This window comes from Pelophylax lessonae, assembly GCF_965119305.1.
Source record: "Pelophylax lessonae genome assembly, chromosome: 7".
Taxonomy (NCBI): domain Eukaryota; kingdom Metazoa; phylum Chordata; class Amphibia; order Anura; family Ranidae; genus Pelophylax; species Pelophylax lessonae.
The window spans coordinates 60413331-60437373 of NC_138774.1; the positions used below are offsets into that span (position 1 = coordinate 60413331).

The 24043-nt window shown below is 47.0% G+C and overlaps 1 protein-coding gene across 4 annotated transcripts in view; it reads right to left on the reverse strand.

Moving 5' to 3' along the window:
* Positions 1-407: 407 nt before the first annotated feature.
* The window catches only part of LOC309560040 (N-acetyllactosaminide alpha-1,3-galactosyltransferase-like), a 239112-nt gene continuing 215476 nt past the window's right edge, over positions 408-24043 (reverse strand). For all 4 annotated transcript variants that reach the window (XM_082263546.1, XM_082263545.1, XM_082263544.1 and 1 more), the window contains 3 exons: positions 17535-17672; positions 5552-5822; positions 408-1132 (listed from right to left, as the gene is read on the reverse strand). In XM_082263546.1, coding sequence (XP_082119672.1) covers positions 725-1132; positions 5552-5822; positions 17535-17672 — 817 coding nt within the window. In that variant the 3' untranslated portion in view covers positions 408-724. The remainder of the gene's footprint in view (positions 1133-5551; positions 5823-17534; positions 17673-24043) is intronic.

Consider the following 24043-nt stretch of genomic DNA (forward strand, 5'->3'; position numbering starts at 1 on the left):
ACCTATGATATAAATTGTAGACCCTTAATTTCTTTGTAAGTGGGCAAACTTACAAAATTGGCAGGGGATTTACCCCACTGTGCTTTGGATCATGTTTGAGTTAGAAACAGTGCATCATATGGATATAAACAGTTCCTATACACAGTATTTATTCCATCTGTGCATTTTACTGTCTGAAGTGGAATTTTAAAACACACTAACACTTTAGGCAGTGCAAAGAGCAAAAACTTCTTGTAAACAATAAAAAAGCGCCTTCATCTTAGAGCAGTGATGGTGAACCTTGGCAACTCAGATGTTTTTGAACTACATTTCCCAAGATGCTCATGCACTCTGCAGTGTAGTTGAGCATCATGGGAAATGTAGTTCCAAAACATCTGGGCTGCCAAGGTTCCCCATCACTGGTTTAGAGCAACCTCAATGAAAAGCAAAATCCAGTTGCTTGTTATGAGTTATTAGATTTTTGGACAAGGCATTGGTGTCTGTTTGGTGATCATTTGGGGCTAAAATTCAACCTGCCCCTAGAAATACACCGGCCAGCAAAAACTGATATCTTTTATGATAGGAAAAGTGCTGGTGGTGGCCATCAGCAACCAATCAGAATATATCAGGCTTAAAATAGAACTCCAGCCAAAACCCTCTCTAGGTTTGTACCCATATTCACAGCTTCCTTATGTCTGTATGACCTTGTCCCTTGGTTGTCATGACTCATCTTCACCTATCTGGGTTATACCCTTATTTGTGAATATAGTTTTTTTCCCCAGACCAGTTTATGATATTTCAACCACAATCTGTTGTCCCAGCAATACTCTGGTGACAGTATCTTCAATGGCAGCCTTTCCAAAGCAAAATATCTGTTGAGATGACTTTCGTCATGCCACACTGCCTCCACATTATGCTTCTTGTCCCTTTGGATGCCATTCAGACAGCTGGAGGCAAGGTTAGAGAGTTGCGACGGTGTGCCACCAAACACGGCAGCGTGGTAGTAAAACTGCCCCTCCCCCAGAGGTATGTACGCTGCAGATCGAGGGTCTTTTTCATAGGTGAAGTCTTCTTTGTTGGCCAGGTAGAAGCCAGAGTGTAACTGTGCCACCAGCTCACCAAGAACCTCGGGGCCATAATTGGAAGTGAATATCTGCAAATAAAGAAATTAAAGTGGAACTTTAGTCAGAAAATGAAGTCCTGCTAGACAGGGGCAGACTGGCTACTTTCAGCCAAGGGGGCAAGTAGAAACCAGAGGCCCATGGTGCAGCGACTCAGCCCCGCTCCCACTCTCCTGACCCTCATTCCAGGCTGAAGCTCTGCTTCCTGTACACTCTACTCACTGCCTGAATCCCGGTTCCCAACCTAACCAGCAGGGGGCATTGGGGGGGGGGGGGGAACTGGGACAGCTTGGTTGGGGCTGACCAGGCAGAGGAGAGTTTCCAGTGGGGCATTAAACCTGCCTCTGCTCAGACACAGTTTACACCATCCATGCTGGGGTAGGGGGAGGCCTGAGGCCTGCGCTCTGTCCTTGTCTTCAACCCGCATTTAGTAGGTCTGCGGCAGGGACCTTTTACTTCTTTTCACCAGTAATCCGTTAGGAATGTCTGTAGTCTGTAGCAGCCTTTTTACAGGGCATTGGAGTGGCCCAGGGGGCAATTGCCCCCCTGCCCCAGTCCTCCCCTGCTACTGGATGACTTTAGGCTTGTCCCTTTTGCAGGTATAGCTATGTTAAACATTAAACATTAAAAATAAGTGTCTATACCAAACTATGGCCCTCCAGTTGTTCAGGAACTACAATTCCCATCATGCCTAGTCATGTGTGTGAATGTCAGAGTTTTACAATGCCCCATGGGATGTGTAGTTCCGCAACAGCTGGAGGGCCGTAACTTGAGGATCCCTGGTCTATACTGTTTAACATCCAATAATATACTGTCTCAATCTGCTCTGCACATTTTTAGGCACTGCCGAGTTTGTAGAGGTTGATCGGTTGACAACCTTAAAGCGGAATTAAAACCTCCTACCCTTACAGCCAAGGAAGCTGCTTCCATTTGATCTGCCACAGTCCTGCACATGTGATCAGTTATGACACCAGACATTTGATGGTTTCATTCCAAGAATTTAACTGTTTTTTGAAACCAATAAATCAATGGGTTTAGTTCCGCTTTATGATTTACTGCTGTTCAGGGGCTCTGGGCCTCAGCAAAATGGCAGCATCCAGCAAGAAGAAACAGGAGCAATGCTGGAGCCAATTTACAACACACTAATTTTGGTGGCATAGTTATTAATGTGAAATGTATGTTCCTTGCTAAAGAATATCATTTTTTGGGTATTTATTATGGGTAAAGTTTTGCTTTAAAGTTATGATTGTGATTGGTTCTTTTAACCAAGCCCTCAATTATAAGTGCCTGAAATGATGGTCTGTACTACAGAAAGTAACCAGTCATGTTAAAACTTTCAGTTTTTAGATGCAGCTTTACACAGATTGGTGAACCTCTGCCCATCTTTACTACTGACTGAGACTCTCTAAGATGCTCTTTTTATACCCAGGCATTTTTCTGATTACTGACCTGTTGCCAAAGAACCTAATTAGTTGCAAAATGTTCTTCCAGCTCTTCCTTGTTAGTACCACTTACTTTAACTTGTTGCCCTGTCCTAACTTTTTTGAATCGTGTTGCTGCCATTCATTTCAAAAGGACCTTTTTTTATTTTTTTTTCTGTTAACCACTTAAGCTCCAAAGGTTTTACCCCTTTCATGACCAGGCTATTTTTTGCTATTCAGCACTGCGCTACTTTAACTGGCTATTGCGTGGTCATGCAAACTGTACTGAAATTAAATTTATGTCATTTTTTCTCACAAATAGAGCTGTTCTTTTGGTGGTATTTGATCACCACTGGGGTTTTTTTTTTTATTAGATAAACAAAATATTACCAAACATTTTGAAAAAATAAAAATAATAAAATTATATATATATATATATATATATATATATATATATATATTTTTTTTTACTTGCTGCTATTAACCTTTTGCCGACCGCCACACGACTATATACTGCGGCGGTCAGCCCCGGCCAGGCAGAGTGACGTATGGATACGTCACTCGCCTGTCACTGACTTGAGAGCCAATTGCGGGCGGGCGCGCGCCCGCCGTGGCTCGTTCACTGATAAGTCAGTGCGTGTGACCGGTGGACCCGATGTCCGCCGGTCACACTACGATCGCTCCGGTGAAGGGAGAAAGGCGGAGCGGCTGATGTAAACAAGCCGCCCGTCATTCTCCCCTGTGTAAAAATGAAGATCAGACGGTTCTACTATGTAGGACCGTTGATCTTTGTTTTTACACCAATAGCCATGTCCCTATACAGTTAGAATCACGCCCCTAGGACACACTTAACCCCTCCCTGTCCAATACAGTTAACCCCTTCCCTGCCAGTGTCATTTTTGCAGTAACAGTGCATATGTATAGCACTGATTACTGTACAAATATCACTGGTAACCCCAAAAGTGTCAAAAATGTCAGTCAAGGGTCCGATCTGTCCGCCGCAATGTCGCAGTACCGAAAAAAATCGCAGATCGCCGCCATTACGCGGTAAAAAAAAAAACACCAAAAATGACAAAAATCTTTCCCTTTGTTAGTAAACGCGATAACTTTTGCGCAAACCAATCAAAATACGCTTTTTGCAATTTTTTTTACCAAACATATGTAGCATAAAACAAATTGGCTGAAAATGTTAAAAAATTTTGATTTTTACATTTTTTTGGGGGAATTTCATATAAAAAATGTGAAAAATATTGTTATTTTTGCAAAATTGACGCTCTTTTTTTGTTTATAGCGCATGATCAAAAAATCGCACAGGTGATCAAATACCACCAAAAGAAAGCTCTGTTTGTGGGAAAAAAAGGACGACAAATTCGTTTAGGTACAGCGTCGCACGACCGCGCAATTGTCCGTTAAATTCACGCAGTAAAAAATCGCAAAAAACCCCCTGGTCTTTTAGCAGCCAAATCCTCCGGGGCTTAAGTGGTTAAACATATTTAATAAAAAAATAAAAATAAATCAAAAATTCTTCATATATTTAGGACAAATGTATTCTGCTACATGTCTTTGTTAACCACCGCCCGCCGCAGTTTTATGTTGGTACTTTACAAGTTTTAGTTTTATGTTGGTACGTTAAATACCGGTGTTATGGTGGCAGATAGCTGCCATAACCCTGGTATTTTCTTACAGGGCGGGTGGTCTGCTTTGACATAAAAGTGGTCCCAGTGGCAGATTCGCCGTAGGATCACCTATGGGCGGGCGGAGGGATGCCGCCTCCTCCTCCCGATGCTTCCCGGTCGTTTTCCCCGTTTACCGGAGCCGTCGGTAGTGGGGAAAACTATCCGGTCCTCTCAAGTACTGTGCAGGAAGTCGTGTGAGCGCAAGATGGCCTCCACTTGACCCTATGGGCTTGGAGGACCGGAGCGACGTCATACGTCGCTTCCCCCCAACAGCCTTAACTGGTTGCCGACCGCCCGCCGCAGTTATACAGCAGCTGGCAGCCTCTCCCATGCAAATCACCATAGGTGTACGTCACTCACATACACGAGGCTAAGGGGTAAGCGCGCCGCCGGCGCTTGTCAGCGGGGAAGCCGATACAGCGGGCAGGTGGCTCCGATTGCCACCTGACCCCCGCGATCGCTCCCCGCTGAGAGAGAAGAACGGTCAGCTGTTGTAAACACAGCTGACCGTTCTTCTCCCTGGAATGATCATAGAGCCCATGTGATCCTTCTATATAGGATCACATGTCTCTATGGTAATTTCACAAGCCACGCCCCCCCCCCACAGTTAGAATCACTCTCCTAGGCTCACATTTAACCCCTTGATCACCCATGTTAACCCCTTCCCTGCCAGTGTCATTATTACAGTAACAGTGTATATTTTTAGCGCTGATTACTGTAGTAATGTCACTGGTACCCCCAAAAGTGTCAAAAATGTCAGTCAGGGGTCCGATCTGTCCGGTGCAATGTCGCAGTCCCGCAAAAAAATCGCAGATTGCCACCATTACTAGTAAAAAAAACAAACAAACAATAAAAATGACATAAATCTTTCCCGTAGTTAGTAGACGCGATAACTTTTTCGCAAACCAATCAAAATACGCTTATTGCAATTTTTTTTACCAAAAATATGTAGCAGAAAACAAATTGGCCTAAAATGTAAAAAAAAATAGATTTTTTTTGTGGGAAAAAAGTGACATTACCTTTATTTGGGTACAACGTTGCATGACCGCACAATTGTCAGGAAAAATAACGCAGTGCCGTATAGGAAAAAATGGCCTGGTAATGAAGGGGAGGGGGGTAAATCTTCACAAGGTCAAGTGGATATATTACATATTATTATAGAGCCATTTATTTAAAACTGCAGTGGACAGGAGAAATGTCTTTTATGTATTAGTGCTTTGGAAGCAACAAGAATAAATAGCTAGCCAAAAGTAGTATGAGTATGCCATGTCAAGCTAATGGTAATGTTATGTAATCCTCCATGGAGGTTTTGTAATCCTCAGCCCAATGTGGTATAGATTATACTGGATCTTACCTGATCAACATCCATACAGAAGAGGTAGTCAACTTGCTCTGTGGCCCGAGGCAAGACAAGCTCAAGCAAGTCCTTCATGCGTAGCATAGAGATATCCTGCCAGCGGCTTCTGTTGGGAGTCTGGAGGATGACCTTGGAAAACCCAGGACGCAGTTTAATATCGGGCACATGATCTGGACGATCGGTGAGAATGTAAACCACGCAGGAAAGGTTTGGCATAAAATAAAGATTGGCAGAAACAAGGAAGTCAGCAAGGTAACTTTCCAGATACCTGACAGGAGAGAAGAGAACAAGAGGATCTTACCTTAGATCAGTGTTTCTCAGCATTTTTTCAGTCAAGGCACCCTTTAAAATTATGGACAGTTTAGAGGCACCCCATTCTAAAGTGTAAAAAACTATTCTAAAAGTGTAGGACACCCAACATTAATGGTGATTTTTTTATTTCTTCCAAAAGCAAATACACTTTTGCAAGCTAGTACTACTAGTATTCCAATGTTCCTCTTCTCCCTCAGTTTCTCTTCATCAGTCAGCTAAGGTCACCCCAGTGCTGAGGGAGAAAGGCAGAGGAGGGTCAAACAAGGACGCTGTGGGGGCAACAGACATCCTCCTTATCAACTGATGACATCACTGGTTGTTAGGATGCCAGTGTCTAGAAGGTTGTAATTGTGCATAATGAAATTTTGATTCATTTTTAGGCATTTTGCCAAGGCACCCCTGAAGAAGTCTCAAGGCACCCCTGAAGAAGCCTTAAGGCACGCTGGTTGAAAAAGGCTGCATTGGAACACCAGTAAAACATAATTAACCGCTTAAGGACTGCCCGCCGCAGTTATACTGTTGCAGGCAGCCGCTCCTGCACAAACAGCCGTAAGTATATGTCGGTCACGTGCCGCTGGCGGCACGCTCCCGCCCCTGCGCTGCTGGTGGCGTGCTCCCGCCCCCACTTGCTCTGATTGCCGCCTGACACCTGCGATCACTTCCCGCTGAGAGAGAAGTACGGTCAGCTGTTGTAAACACAGCTGACCGTTCTTCTCTGTGGAATGATTACAGAGCCCCGTGATCCTTCTATATAGGATCACAGGTCTCTGTGATAATTTCACAAGCCACGCCCCCCACAGTTAGACACACGCCCCTAGGTACACATTTAACCCCTTGATCACTTACTGTGTTAACCCCTTCCCTGCCCGTGTCATTATTACAGTAACAGTGCATATTTTTAGCACTGATTACTGTAGTCATGTCACTGGTCCCCCCAAAAGTGTCAAAAATGTCAGTGAGGGGTCCGATCTGTCCACGGCAATGTCGCAGTACCACAAAAAAACGCAGATCGCTGCCATCGATATGCAGCATTGGTGGGCACTGATAGGCAGCGCTGATGGGCACTGATAGGCGGCACTGATGGGCACTGATCGGCGGCACTGATAGGTGGCACTGATGGGCGGCACTGATCGGCACTGATGGGCGGCACTGATGGGCGGTACTGATGGGCACTGATAGGCAGCACTGGTGGGCAATAATGGGCACTGGTGGGCGGCACTGATAGATGGCAATAATGGGCACTGGTGGGCAGCACTGATAGGGAGGGCACCACTGGCAGGCTCTCTGAGCTCTGTTTGCCATCCCTGGTGGTCATGGGTGGGCATCCCTGGTGGCTCTAGTGGCACCCCCCCTCTAGGGCTGCACTGGTAATCAATGTTCTGATTACCAGCACAGACCCCCCCTGTGATCAGTGAGTAATTAGAAATACTCACTGATCCCCCCGGCTGCAGTACAGATCCTCTCCTCTTCTCCTCACTGACAGGATCTGTCAGGAGGAGAAGAGATCGAAGCCGTTACAACGGCTGTGTTTACATTACATGACAGCTGTGATTGGACACAGCTGTCATGTGATCAGGAGGGCCAATCACAGGGCCCTCTTGCCGCATCTTGTTGCTCTGTGTCCGAGGGACACAGGCACATCGAGATCGCGCCTCTGCGCGTGCCCGCGGTGGCGCAATCTCACTCCTTCTGAAGGACGTTCCGGAACGTCCGATCAGAAGGACGAGACTCCCACCCGGCCGTATATTTACAATGGCCCGGGTGGGAGGTGGTTAAAGCGGAGTTCCAGCCTTTTTTTTTTTTTTTTTTTTTTTTTTTTTTTAGATATTTAGATAAAAATACCCCCGGGAGAGTCAGGGCTAGTGCATTTTAGCCTCTGAACTGTCCCCGGTTTCACTTACCTTGTAGAAGAAATATTTACCTTGAAAATGTCTTGTCCAGCGCTGCCATCTCAGGTGTGGGCAGCTGAAGCAGGAGCGTCCTCTTCTGTGTCCTCTTCGGTGACGTCGGAGTCCCAAAATGCACTGCACCGGCCCCACTTGTCACTTCCGGTGCAGGCGCATCATACCTGCACCGCCTCTGGGCATGCCCAGAAGATGTTTAGCAGGGAATGACGCACCTGCACCGGAACTGACGAGCGGGGCCGGTGCAGGCGCATTGATTCCTGGGATCGATGACGCTCAGGGAGGAAGAGGAAGGAAGGTAAGTATATTTTCTTTAAAAACAAGGTAAGTGAATAAAAAAAAAAAAAAAAGTTAATTATCCAATTTCTCAGGTAATTTAGAGCAAGCGGATGGGGAAAAGTTATTTTTGAGGGTGGAACTCCGCTTTAACCACTTCTGGACCAGAAGGTTTTCCCCCTTAACCACTTCAATACTGGGCACTTTCACCTAGGCCGATTTTCAGCTTTCAGCGCTCTCACATTTTGAATGACAATTGCGCGGTCATGCTACACTGTACCCATATAAATTTTTATCATTTTTTTCACACAAATAGAGCTTTCTTTCGGTGGTATTTAATCACCGCTGTTTTTTTTTTATTTCTTACAAAAAAAAAGAAAAAAAAAGACAGAAAATTTTGAAAAAAAAAAGTTTTTCTTATTTTCTGTGAATAAATTTTGAAGATAAATAATTTTTCTCCTTTACTGATGGGCACTGATAGGCTGCACTGATGAGGTGGCACTGATGAGGAGGTACTAATATGCTGCACTGATAGACAGCACTGATGGGCACTGAAAGGTGGCACTGATAGGCGGCACTGACGGGCGGCACCATCAGTGCACACAATCAGTGCCCATAGTCCTAACAGTCAGTGACCATCAGTGCCTAGATGAGCAGGCACTAATTGCCACTGACTGGCAGCACTATTGGCACTAATGGTGGGCACTGTGGGCACTGATGGTGTGCATTGATTGGCACTTTATTTCACTTTTGTGTAATCAGGGCACTGATTATCAGTACCCTGATTACCTGTCCTGGTCTCCCCTATGAGGAGGAGCCGCTGATCGGCTCTCTTCGCCTCACACTTTGACAGTGTGAGGCGAAGAGAGACGAATAATGGCATTTCCTCATTTACATGTGACCGGCTTTGATTGGACACAGTCGATCACATGGGTAAAGAGTCATGTCATTGACTCTTTACCGAGATCGGGGTCCCGCCATGTCCTAGCAACAAGGCGCGGCCATGATCGCCGCTCTGCACGCCCCCGCGGGCATGTGAGAGAGGCAGTTCTGGTGTGCCGTCATACGACGGCGTCCCAGAACAATGGATGCACCGCTCCGCCGTCAAAGGAACTGGTTAATGACCAGGCAATTTTTTGAGATACGGCACTGCATTACTTTAACGGACAATTGCACGGTCGTGCGAAGCTGTACCCAAATAAAATTGATGTTCTTTTTTTTTCCCACAAATAGAGCTTTCTTTTTGTGCTATTTGATCACCTGTGCAATTTTATTTTTTGCGCTATAAACAAAAAAACAGCGACAATTCTGAAAAAAAAAAAAAAAATTATTTTCACTTTCTGCTATATAACATTCCTAATAAAAAAAATTTTAAAATCAAATTTGTTCATCATTTTAAGCCAATTTGTTTTCTGCTACATATTTTTGGTAACAAAAAATCTCAGTAGGCGTATGATGATTGGTCTTGCGCAAAAGTTATTGCGTCTACAATCTAGGGAAAAGATTTATGTCATTTTTATTTATTTAATTTTTTTTTACTAGTAATGGCGATTTTTTATCGGGATTGCGACATTGCGGCGGACAGATCGGACACCTAGCTGACATTTTTGAAACTTTTGGGGGGACCAGTGACATTACTACAGTAATCAGTGCTAAAAATATGCATTGTTACTATACTAATGACACTGGCAGGGAAGGGGCTAACACCAGTGGCGATCAAAGTGTTATATGTATGCCTAGGGGATGCTTTCTAACTGTGGGGGGATGGGCTTGCTGCATGAACACAGAGATCTGGGTTCCTGAATAGGAGGATCACAGCAGCCCTGAGTTCATTACAGACAGAACAGCGGTCTGCCATGTTTACAACAGCAGACCGCCATTCTGTCTCCACGGGGAGCAATCGCGGGTGCCCGGTGGCAATCGGGGCCGCCGGACCCGCTGACTGGCTCCCCCTGTAGCCCCCACTAGTGGTCCCATGAAACAACATACAGTTACATCAATTCGCAGGACCAGGACGACCTGCCGCAGTATATGTACTGCTGGTGGTCGGCAAATTGACGCAATTAAGAGGGAGGGAAGAATTTGGGTGAAGGTTTTCAAATTAGTTGGTATATATGTATATATATATATATATACCCCCTTATAAACTATTTTTTTTTGTGTATAATTCACAATATGTAAGGTGTTTTTTTTTTTTCACAAGTACAAAAACGGAGTAGATTACTACAATTTCTAACCTGATATACACCCTTTAAGTTAACACAGAGAAATATTTTCCGGGTGTTGTAATTGGTTGGTATGTATATATATATACTGTATATATATATATATATATATATATATATATATATATATATATATATATATATATATATATATATATATATATATATCGGAAAATTGATATCAAATACTTACCGTAATTTTCCTTTCCTGATAAACTCCATGGCAGCATACGTTCGGGTAGGCTCCGCCTCCTCTCCTACCTCATAGGACCCCACTCCCAGAAATCTTTGCTCCCTTTCAGCATCAGTGTTCTGTAACTAGCCTACTCAGGAATTGGGAGGGGACTCCTGCTGCCATGGAGTCCATCAGGAAAGGAAAATTACGGTAAGTATTTGATATCAATTTTCCGTTTTCCTGAAAGACTCCATGGCAGCATACGTTCGGGAAATAACTCGCTATACACTCCCGGGTGGGAAGATGCTGAACAAAGAAAACTTTAATTGGCACTATCAACTGACAAGACTTGTATGCCAAAATTAATGGAAGATAAAGCAGCAGGTTCAATACAGTAATGGGAAAGGAAAGTATTAACAGATGACCAGGATGCTGCTTTGCAGATCACGTCAGGCGCGACGTGTTTGGAAGCTGCCCAAGACGTAGCGACGCTTCTTGTAGAGTGAGCTGTAATCGCCTCTGGAGGAGCCAAGCCCTTCGCTCTATACGCCCATTGGATAGCCTGAACAATCCACGCAGCCACTGCTCTAGAAGATGCCCGCATTCCTTTCTTCTTGCCATGGAGCAGAACAAAAAGGAAATCCGTTTGGCGGAAGGAGGGTGTGGCCTCCAAATATTGACTTAGAGTGTTGCCCACGTCTAGAGGATTGAAGAATTCCCATCAGTTCTGAAGGTGGGAAGAACTATTTCAGCATTTTCGTGAAAAACAGAGGACACTTTTGGATTCGACCCCAGCATAGGGATAAGGACCACCCTGTCTTGAAAAAAGGTCAGAAAAGGCTCTTTGTGACCCAAACTGTGTATCTCAGAGACCCTCTTAGCGGAGGAAATGGCCACCAAAAATGCTGTCTTCAACGTAAGTTCTTTGATAGACATAGAAGCAACATCCTTTGAAGAAAAAAAGTCCAAAACTAATGGAAGATCCCATTTTGGAAATCTCGGCCTTCTCTGAGGCCTAAGCCTGACTGCGCCCTTAAAAAATTGCTGAATCAGATGATGACTTGCCCACTGAATTCCGGTGAAGGCTGAAATGGCAGATACCTGCACCCGGAGAGAACTAACCGAGAGGGACAGATCCAGACCAGATTGTAAAAAACTTAAAATCTGCTGAATAGTAGGTGTACCTACTGGACCTGACCCCTGGGCCTGATGACTCATGAACCTGGCCCATATTCTTTCATATACCCTATTGGTGCTGGGTCTTCTAGAACTCATGAGAGTCGGAATCACCTCTTCTGGACATCCGAGAGCTTCCAACCTCCCCCTCTCAAGAACCAAGCCCTGAGGTGCAGCCGTGCAGGGCATGGGTGCAGAGTAGGACCCTGAGATAGAAGGTCCGACCTGAGAGGTAGAGGGACTGGATCCCTGAAGCTGAGAAGGGACAGCAGGGGGAACCATGGTCTGTTGGGCCAGAAAGGGATTATTGCCACGATCTCTACTTCCTCCATCTTCAGTCTCCGCAAGAATTGGAGTACTATTGGCACTGGTGGAAAGGCATAAGCAGACTGGAAGTTCCACCTGTCCGTGAGGGCATCCACTCCGAAAGCTCGAGGATCTCTGAATCTCGTGTAGTACTTCCGAAGCTTCTTGTTGCGTGGACTCGCGAACAGATCCACTTCGGGCGAAATCCCCAGGGACAGTACCCAGTTGAACACCTCCTGATGGAGGGACCACTCGTTGTTGTCCAGTTGGAAACGGGATAGGAAGTCTGCCTCCACATTCAACACTCCCGGAACATAGACCGCTGAAAGATTGGCCAGATGATGCTGAGCCCATGTCATGATCGGTTCTGTTTCTTGGAGGAGAGACATACTGCGTGTACCTCCCTGCCTCTTGACATAAGCCACTGCCGTGGTGTTGTCCATCCTTAGCAGCACTGATGACCCCTGTGTTAGATGGTGAAAAGCCTGAAGGGCTTTGAGAGCAGCTCGTAATTCTAGAATGTTGGACACCACTCCTTGACCTGGAAAGCTCCATCTGCCTTGTGCCACTTCGGACAGACAGTGGGCTCCCCAACCGGTACTGCTGGCATCTGACGTTATCGTAATCCAGGAAATTGGAGCGATTGAGTGGCAGTTGGTCAGATTTGTACGGCGTAACCACCAGGGAAGGCATCCCTTCATGAATGGGGTCAGGTGAATTACTTGTGACAAATTCTCCGTCGTCCACTGTTGGAGAAACCCCTTCTGGAAGGGTCTCAGCTTCCACATAGCCCACTTCACCATGGGCGAGGTGGCTACGAGCATCCCAACTACCTTTAGACACTGACGAGCAGTGAGACGAGAGGCAGCGAGAGCGTGAGACACCCTGCTCTGAACTACAGGAATTTTCTCTTCTGGCAGGGAAATGGTGCACTTCACCGTGTTGAACAGTGCCCCGAGAAACACCAGCGACTGCGTAGGCACCAGATGGCTCTTTTCTAGATTCAGAATCCAACCGAATTCCTGAAGAGTCGATATTACTTGCTCCAGATGTAAGAGTAACTGATGTCTGTCCTGGGACAGAAGGAGGAGATCGTCCAGATAATGATGTAATCTGATGCCTCTGGTCCTGATGAGAGCCACAACTGCCAGCAAGGTCTTCGAGAACGTGCGAGACGAAGTTGAGAGCCCGAAGGGAAGACACGTAAATTGCATGTGAGCATGACCTACAGCAAACCGGAGGAACTGATGGTACTCTCTTGCCACAGGAACGTGGAAGTACGCGTCTTTTAGATCGATCGATGCCAACCAATCTCCTGGGAGGATCGAATGTTGTATTGTGACTAGGGACTCCATTTTGAACCTTTCTTGATGGATAGACCTGTTGAGATATGTGAGGTCTATTACCGGGCGCCAGGTGCCTTTCTTCTTCTGGACGAGGAACAGAGGTGAATAGACTCCCAAACCTCGTTCTGCATCGGGAACTGGCACAACAGCTCGCTGAACCAGTAAGGAATCCACGTAAGCGAGAAGGACCTTCTTTTTTTCTGCCGAAGAAGGAAGTGAGGTTGCGACAAACCTGGGTTTGGGAACGCTGTCGAACGCCCACGAATGTCCCTGGGACACGATGTTTAACACCCAGGGATCCTGGATCGAGGCCGCCCAGACATCCCGAAATTGGAGCAACCTGGCCCCTACCGGGAAGACCTGGACGGGCCCAACCTCAAAAGGATTTGGTGGCCTCCCGGTCACCAGACGAAGAGCCTTTTGAGCCTTTCTGGAAGGTGGATTGCCTTGACTTCCAACCTCTTCCGTAGGACTTGCCTGGTCTGTAGCTGCGTGCTTCCCTGGAACGATTGATAGTTTGTCTTCTCGGGAAGGAGTGCTTCTGAGCGCCTGGGCGTTTATCCTGAGGGAGGAACCCAGATTTTCCACCCGTGGCCCGAGATATGGCTGCATCCAATTTGTTCCCAAAGAGGGAAGAACCCTCAAAGGGAATCCGGCACCAAGCCTGTTTGGAAGCAGCATCAGCAACCCAAGGCCTAAGCCAAAGGGCGCGTTTAGCCGTAACAGAAGCCAGCATAACTCGAGCCAAAAGGCGAATGGTGTCTAGAGATGCCTCCCCCAGGAAACCCGCAGCCATCTTCAGCTCCTGGATTGGGGAGCTCTGGAGCACTTCTTCCGAAACTCCTCCAAGAGTGCCCTCGAGGGCATTAATCCAGACTTCCATGGCCTTTGAAATTGTAGCCAAAGCCAAGGCTGGCTTACAGGCCATGCCGGCTGAAAGATAGGCTCGTTTAAGGTCAGCGTCGATCCTCCTATCCAACGGATCCCTAAAAGAGGCTGTATCCTCCATTGGAAGAGTGACATGCTTGACCAAACGCATCACAGCTGCATCCACACTTGGGGAAGATTCCAGGTACTTCACCTTTTCTTGTTTAAATGGATACAACTTCGCCATTTTTGTGGTCAGGGAATTTTTCCTTTCCACTTTGCTCCACTCTTCTGTAATTATATCTCCCAGCTCCCCTAGAAATGGAAAGTCCAAGCGCTCCTTGCAGAGCTGCTTGAAATATTTTCGTTGTTTCGGGGAGGAGACAGCTGGTTCTTCCCATTCAAGGGCTTCTCTTACCGCCTTCACTAGAGGGGAGACAAGGCCGAACTCAAATCCTGAACCAGAGTCATCTGAATCAGATTCGGACTCTGACGGAAGGATAGAAGGATGGCTGGGTTGGGAGGACTCAAAAGGATCTTGAACCAGAAGATCTCTTTCCGGAGAGCGGGATGGCCCTGCAGAAGTACTCGGCTTCTGTAACTCAGCTAGGGAGTCTTTGAGGACTCTGCGCACCACTTCCTCAATATGATGGTCCGACTTTTCCCTTTCACCCGTGGCTTGGGTATAACAGGGTTTACACAGAGAGGAGCCATCTGTTACCATGGTACCACAACCCCAGCATTTCTTCCCATGCGGGTGCTCTGAACGGCCATGATGTGTTGAACCAGAAGATTTGCCATCACTTCCCCTATTATGGGGGGAGCTGCGCCTGGACCTAGACGAGGAGTGCCGGTGATGCGACTTAGAATGTCTGTCTTCGCTGCGTGCGCTAGGCTGGTGTTCAGACCTGGAAGAGCTGAAGACAGACACATGCAGCGATATATCAGGGAAAGACACACAAATCCTCCCCCCCCCCTTCAATGCCCAGCACATACCTGGTATGAGCGGGCTGGCCACTAGGGGGTGGAGAGGCGTCCATATCGATGCAACAGAAGGAGCGAAGAGACTCTTCACAACTAAGCAAAAAGAATATACATAGATCTAAACTTAAGCCCCAAGCAAAAAAACTGCCAATAAATGTTTTAAAATAAAATTCTTACCTCTCAGACGACAGTCAGAGTCTGGGGGAGGCTGTATGTGTATGCCGACCTTCCCACCAGCTCTGACATACTGAGGGATTTAAATATGCCGCCTCGCGGCCGCCGATCGCTACCGCGCATGCGCGAGTGACGTCACGCGTCACTCCCGCGCATGCGCACCGAATCTAGTGCCCGGCGGCTACTGCGCGTGCGCAGAAGCGCCGCGCAACCCGGAAGCGGCGGCCGCGATCGCGGCCGCGGCGGGACCGGGAGCCACCGGACTATACAGAGAAGAAAAACACGGCAGACAACAGCAGCAGTAAGTAAAAACGGCCTGACATATGCTTAAACAATACCTCAGACTAGCACACAAAAGGCACAACCAAAAGAAATAAACAAATAAAAAAGGTCCCATCACAGGGCTTACCACCCTGCCCAAGCAGAGAAGGGTCCCAGAGGCACACCACCGGACTGTGTCTTCAGGCAAAGTTAGGCCACCCGCGGCAGCAGGGCTCTCTCGGCCAGACCACATCGATCCTGCTGAGGGTCTCTTCCATTGCCCCCTCCATACCCTGCTAATAGCCAGGGCTTATCGGAGTCTCCACGACCCAATCTGCTTCAAGGTATAGGACTTGAAAATAGTAGGAACATAAAAACCATATGTATGAGGAGGACGAAAAAAGAACACTGATGCTGAAAGGGAGCAAAGATTTATGGGAGTGGGGTCCTATGAGGTAGGAGAGGAGGCGGAGCCTACCCGAACGTATGCTGCCATGGAGTCTTTCAGGAAATATATATATATACACTGTATCTATCTATCTACACACACACACACCTTTAATTAAAATTATTTTAGTGTATAACTCAGCATTTTTCTTTTACATCTTTGTTCACATTATATAGGGTGGAACAGGGTGGATAATCATGGTTTCTACCCTGAGATACACCCTTTATTTTAATCACTTTGTTTTAATTTATTTTTTTTGGGGGGGGGGGGTGGTGGGGTGTATGGAGTGAAGAGACCATGGGATAGGGGAAGAAAAAGAAAGAGGAAATAAAAATAAAAATAGTCGAAGGGTAAGGCCCCGTTCACACTGGGGCGACGCTACTTCCCAGGGCGACCTCACAGGTCGCGGCGCGCTGCTCGCACCGCGACCTCGGAGCGGCCGGCACGGACTTCATAACATTGAAGTCAATGCAGGTCGCTCCAGGTCAGGAAAAAGCTCCGGACCCTTTTTCTAAGTCGGAGAGACTTGTGTCGCTCCTATTAGAACAGGTTCACAGCTTCTCTATGCCAGGCGACCTACGGCGACCTGTCAGGCGACCAGGTCGCCTGACAGGTCACCCCAGTGTGAATGGGGGCTAACTCTAAGGCCCCGTTCACACTGGGGCGATCCGACTTCCCCGGGCGACCACACAGGTCGTGGCGCGCTGCTCGCACCGCGACCTCGGAGCGGCCGGCACGGACTTCATAACATTGAAGTCAATGCAGGTCGCTCCAGGTCAGGAAAAAGCTCCGGACCCTTTTTCTAAGTCGGAGAGACTTGTGTCGCTCCTATTAGAACAGGTTCACAGCTTCTCTATGCCAGGCGACCTACGGCGACCTGTCAGGCGACCAGGTCGCCTGACAGGTCACCCCAGTGTGAATGGGGGCTAACTCTAAGGCCCCGTTCACACTGGGGCGATCCGACTTCCCCGGGCGACCACACAGGTCGTGGCGCGCTGCTCGCACCGCGACCTCGGAGCGGCCGGCACGGACTTCATAACATTGAAGTCTATGCAGGTCGCTCCGGGTCACCCAAAGAAGCTCCGGACCCTTTTTCTAAGTCGGAGCGACTTGTGTCGCTCCTATTAGAACGGGTCCGCAGCTTCGGTATGGCAGGCGACCTACAGCGACCTGTCAGGCGACCAGGTCACCTGACAGGTCGCCCCAGTGTGAACGGGGGCTTATGCTACTGACACCAAAATGTAATGGTTTTGTGTAAATTGATGTTTTTTGCTTTGTAATGTTACATCTTCATTTGTTATGTATGTAAAGAAATTTAATAAAAATATTTATAAACAAAAAAAAATTAACATTTCATTATATATTCATGGATACAGAGATGCATTAAATAGTGTCTCCCATGTCTGTCTGGAGCTCAGCTTTAATACAAATGTAAATAGAACTGACTTAAATCTATTATACGGTAGATATAACGGAAGGAGAAATAGTAAATGCGATCACATGAATCAGAAGATAAGAACACTCACTGCTTTACAGCAAAGACTGAGAGTCCAACCACGGTCTTTTTTTCCTGATGGAATCGATTTTCCTCCTCAGAGTCGTAGGCTCCCTCCCACACGATGGGAGCTCCCCAAGATGTCACAGTGGGTACCTTAGGAAAACAGCTGAAAGGAGACACAATGACTCAGTGACACAAGCAAAATTACATTACTGCTACAGATTAACAATGGTTGACGTAGACACTAGATGAGTCTCCTGATGCACATAACCGGAGCAGACAATAACCCCTGCCATCACCAACAGGCTGCACATAATATTCAGTGAATGTAATGTTACAGAATGCTACACTATATTGTCAAACATATTGGGACGCCTGCTGGCACACATGAACTTTAATGGCATCCCAGTCTTAGTCCGTAGGGTTCAATATTAAGTTGGCCCACCCTTTGCAGCTATAACAGCTTCAACTCTTCTGGGAAGGCTGTCCACAAGGTTTAGGAGTGTGTCTATGGGAATGTTTGACCATCCTTTCAGAAGCACATTTGTGAGGCCAGGCATTGATGTTGGACGAGAATGCCTGGCTCACAGTCTCAGCTCTTTCTTCCCAAAGGTGTTCTTTCGGGTTGAGGTGCAGGCCAGTCAAGTTCCTCCACCCCAAACTCGCTCATCCATGTCTTTATGGGCCTTGCTTTGTGCACTGGTGTGCAGTCATGTTGGGACAGAAAGGGGCCATCCCCAAACTGTTCCCACAAAGTTGGGAGCATGAAATTGTGCAAAATGTCTTGGTATGCTGAAGCCTTAAGAGTGCCCTTCACTGGAACTAAGGGGCCAAGCCCAACCCCTGAAAAACAACCCCACACCATAATCCCCCCTCCACCAAATGATGTGGACCAGTGGACAAAGCAAGGTCTATAAAGACATGGATGAGCATGTTTGGGGTGGAGGAACTTAACTGGCTTGCACAGAGTCCTGACCTCAACCTGACTGAACACCTTTTAGATGAATTAGAGCGGAGACTGCGAACTAGGCCTTCTTGTCCAACATCAGTGCCTGACCTCACAAATGGGCTTCTGGAAAAATGGTCAAACATTCCCATAGACACACTTCTAAACCTTCTGGACAGCCTTCCAGTTGAAGCTGCTATAGCTGCAAAGGGTGGGCCAATGCAGTTTATAACCCTACGAACTAAGACTGGGATGCCATTAAAGTTTATGTGGGTCTAAAGGCAGGCATCCGAAATACTTTTGACAATATAGTGCATCAGAGACTGCAGACATGCAATAGGAGATGATCCAAAGCCAGCCCCCCCATTCCACCAGGGACCCCTCATTCAACATCCAGGAACTCTCTCATTCTACAGCCAGCCCCCCCCCCCCCTCATTCCACAGCCAGGGATTCCCTTCCTCATTCCACACCATGGGCCCCCCCCGATTCCACAACATGGGACCCACTTCCCTCAATCAATAGCCAGGGACCCCCTTTATTACACATCTAGGGACCTCCTTACTCATTCCACACCATGGGGCCCCCTCCCCCCTGATTCCACAACAAGGGACCCACTTCCCTCAATCGATAGCCAGGGACCCCCTTCATTACACATCCAGGGACCTCCTTACTCATTCCACAGCAAGGGACCTTTTCATTTAAAAGCCAAAAACCCACCTCATTCTACAGCCAGGATCCCCCCCCCTTCATTGTACAGCCAGGTACCCCCTTCTTGTTTCACAGCTAGGGACCCTTCTTTCTCATTCCACAGCAAGGGACCCCCCTCATTCCACAGCAAGAGAACCTCCCTCATTCCCCAATCATGGATTCTCCCTCATTCCACAGTAAGAGACCCTCCCCAATATTCCACAACCAGACATCACAAACTCATATTACAGTCAGGGACCCCTCAATTCATAGCTAAGGTTCACCCCCCATTCATCAGTCATAGGTCACACCCTCCATTCTCCACTACACTCTCCATGCAGGCGGTACTTTAAAGCCTGGCATTTGACAGTGCCTAAACGCATTGCTAATACTCAACTACGGTCCCTCCATACCCCTTTGTGGTTCAATCCCCTTCTCCCCACATCCCAGTCTATTCCGGATCTGACTGTTTTGGGCATCTAGGGGCATCAAAACACTTGGTCACATTTGCCCCAATCGTATTCTCTTACCTTTTGATAACCTTAAATCACAATTTAATCTCCCTAATCCTTTATTCTTTAGGTACCTGCAGCTCTGCCATGTCTACAATACTCAATTTGGTGTATCTCCAACTGATTTAATAATACCAGACCTGGAAAGTATATATTGTGATGACTCATTGCTAAAACCGTTATCAGTATTGTACAAAGCTCTCCTACCGTCAGTCCACACTGGCATGGAGACTCTTTGTTCGAAGTGATAGGTGGATGGTCCAGATATTGATGATGAGAATTGGGAAAACATGTGGGATTATCCCTTCTCTCAACTGGTTGCTTGTAGGGACAGACTGATCCAATTTAAGCTGGTGCATAGAATATATTTGACACCCCACTGGTTGCATAAAATGTTCTGTGGTGGTTCCCCTAAGTATGGTGGTTTGCTTACTTGGCCTAGTGAGATCCCGAGCCCCTCACAGGGCACTTAGAACCCTTCTTAGCCCACTCCTTTTTTTATGACCGTAAGGGTATTATCCTAAAATAAAAGTAAAAGGAGGTCCCTACTGTCATATTTTGGCAATCCTTGATTAATGCTGTGTTATCTTTATATAAGGCTACTTATCTCTCTCATGGATGCCTCCACAAGTTCTCTAAAATGTGGGATATTTGACCCGACTCCCCCTCGACTGCCATATCCTATAACACTAGGATCCCCAGGAAACAGTTGGGGAATATTCTCTTGGGGGTATTATAATTAGCGTATTGTTTAATTATAGGTTTTGAGGGTGCATATAATCTCAACTAGTAAACCCTTGGAGAGGTTATGTACCCCTTCTTTCAGCTCTGAGCAGAAATAGATTCCATTATGTTGTGCAATCTTTCTGTTTTTCTTTTTTGTTGTTTGAAGTTTGGTTTTTTGACCTGGGGTTTTCCCCCGAGGCTCTGTTTTATAATCTATACTACAAAACAAATAAAAGAAAAAAAAAAAACATCACACCGAGCCGGTTCACACTACCACGACCAGAAAGTCGCCCCGTGACTTGAAGAGTCTTGCTTAGAGACTTGTTTAGAGACTTGGAAGAGACTTGGAAGAGACTTGGAAGAGACTTGGAAGAGACTTGTGCACTACTTTGAAGAGACAGGCGACTTTGTCTGTGGGGAATGCCTGGCTAATCTCCTTCTTCTTCCTGGAAAGTCTGATAACAAGTCGTGTCAATTAAGATAAGGAGGCGACTCCCATTGAAGTATATGGGACTGTCGGATCACAGGTCGCCTCAAAGTAGTACAGGACCCTTTTCTGAAGTCGGAGCGACTTCAGTAGTGCCAATTAAGACGGCACTGATTGATTAACATTGCTTTTGTTATGTCAAGCGACCTGGGGCTACACAAGTCGCCTCACAAGTCGTGCTAGTGTGAATGGGCTCTTATTCCACAGCCACAGCCACACCTCCTCAATCCACAACCAAAGATCACCTCCTCAATCCACAACCAAAGATCACCTCCTCAATCCACAACCAAAGATAACCTCCTCAATCCACAACCAGAGATAACCTCCTCAATCCACAACCAGAGATCACCTCCTCAATCCACAACCAAAGATCACCTCCTCAATCCACAACCAAAGATCGCCTCCTCAATCCACAACCAGAAATCGCCTCCTCAATCCACAACCAAGGATCACCTCCTCAATCCACAACCAAAAATCACCTCCTCAATCCACAACCAGAGATCACCTCCTCAATCCACAACCAGAGATCACCTCCTCAATCCACAACCAAAGATCACCACCTCAATCCACAACCAGAGATCACCTCCTCAATCCACAACCAGAGATCGCCTCCTCAATCCACAACCAGAGATCGCCTCCTCAATCCACAACCAGAGATCGCCTCCTCAATCCACAACTAGAGATCACCCCCTCAATCCACAATTAGAGATCACCTCCTTAATCCACAACTAGATATCATCTCCTCAATCCACAACCAGAGATCACCTCCTCAATCCACAACCAGAGATCACCTCCTCAATCCACAACCAGAGATCACCTCCTCAATCCACAACCAGAGATCACCTACTCAATCCACAACCAGAGATCACCTCCTCAATCCACAACCAGAGATCACCTCCTCAATCCACAACCAGAGATCACCTCCTCAATCCACAACCAGAGATCGCCTCCTCATTCCACAACCAGAGATCACCTCCTCATTCCACAACCAGAGATCACCTCCTCAATCCACAACCAGAGATCACCTCCTCAATCCACAACCAGAGATCAGCTCCTCAATCCACAACCAAAGATCACCTCCTCAATCCACAACCAAAGATCACCTCCTCATTCCACAACCAGAGATCACCTCCTCAATCCACAACCAGAGATCCCCTCCTCAATCCACAACCAGAGATCACCTCCTCAATCCACAACCAAAGATCACCTCCTCAATCCACAACCAAAGATCACCTCCTTATTCCACAACCAGAGATCACCTCCTCAATCCACAACCAGAGAGCACCTCCTCAATCCACAACCAGAGATCACCTCCTCAATCCACAACCAAAGATCACCTCCTCAATCCACAACCAAAGATCACCTTTTTATTCCACAACCAGAGATCACCTCCTCAATCCACAACCAAAGATCACCTTTTTATTCCACAACCAGAGATCACCTCCTCAATCCACAACCAGAGAGCACCTCCTCAATCCACAACCAGAGATCACCTCCTCAATCCACAACCAGAGATCGCCTCCTTATTCCACAACCAGAGATCACCTCCTCAATCCACAAACAGAGATCGCCTCCTTATTCCACAACCAGAGATCGCCTCCTCAATCCACAACCAGAGATCACCTGCTTATTCCACAATCATAGATCACTTCCTCAATCCACAACCAGAGTTCACCTCCTCAATCCACAACCAGAGATCACCTCCTCATTCCACAACCAGAGATCACCTCCTCAATCCACAACCAGAGTTCACCTCCTCAATCCACAACCAGAGATCACCTCCTCATTCCACAACCAGAGATCACCTCCTCAATCCACAACCAGAGATCACCTCCTCAATCCACAACCAGAGATCACCTCCTCAATCCACAACCAGAGATCGCCTCCTCATTCCACAACCAGAGATCACCTCCTCAATCCACAACCAGAGATCACCTCCTCAATCCACAACCAGAGATCGCCTCCTTATTCCACAACCAGAGATCACCTCCTCAATCCACAACCAGAGATCACCTCCTCATTCCACAAGCAGAGATCACCTCCACATTCCACAATCATAGATCACTTCCTCAATCCACAACCAGAGATCACCTCCTCAATCCACAACCAGAGATCACCTCCTCATTCCACAAGCAGAGATCACCTCCACATTCAACAACCATAGATCACCTCCACATTTCACAGCCGAGTATCACCTCCTTATCTGCAGCCAGGAATCCCCTTATAGCCAGGGTTCACCCCCTCTTTCTGCAACCAAAGGTCACCCACCACTTCCACATTCTACAGCCAAGAAATTGCTTTCTCTTTCTGCCTCCAAAGGTCACCTCCTCCTTCCACAGCAAGTGATCACCCCCTCATTCCATACCCAGAGATACCCCCCTGATCCCACAGCCAGAGCTCACCTCCTCATGTGTGTGGTTGTGCAGGAATTAGGAGGAAAAGCAGGCAGTAAGGAGGCAATACAACGCCTTCTTTACCATCTGTCAATTGCTGTCCGAAGAGCGATCCAAATGCCGATTGTGCTTCAGACAGCAAAGCAAGTCTAAACAAGGCCTAACTTACACATTAGCCATGTGTGGGAACTGTTTCAAACACTTTTTCAAAATCCAAGCATACTATATCCGCAGCAGGCTTTTTATTTCTTTCTTTAAGGGGAAAATACACTCATTGGCCACTTTATTAGGTACACCTTGCCAATACCGGGTTGGACCCCCTTTTGCCTTCAGAACTGCCTTAATTCTTCATGGCATATATTTAACAAGGTGTTGGAAACATTCCTTTAGAGATTTTGGTCCATATTGACATGATAGCATCACGCAGTTGCTGCAGATTTGTTGGCTGCACATCCATGATGTGAATCTCCCATTCCACCACATTACAAAGGTGCTCTATTGGATGAGATCTGGTGAGTGTGGAGGCCATTGAAGTACAGTGACCTCATTGTCATGTTCAAGTAACCAGTTTGAGATGATCTGAGTATTGTGACAAATTGCATTATCCTCATGGAAGGAGCCATCAGAAGATGGGTACACTGTATTCAGTGCTGGGACGAGGTCATCCAGCACCCATTGCAAAGATGTCAAACTGCCCCCCCCCCTTTACTTAGGGTTAGGGTCAGGGCGCCCCCATCCCTGCAATAAACTATTGCGCCCAGGGCAGCCAATCCTCCTGCCCACCC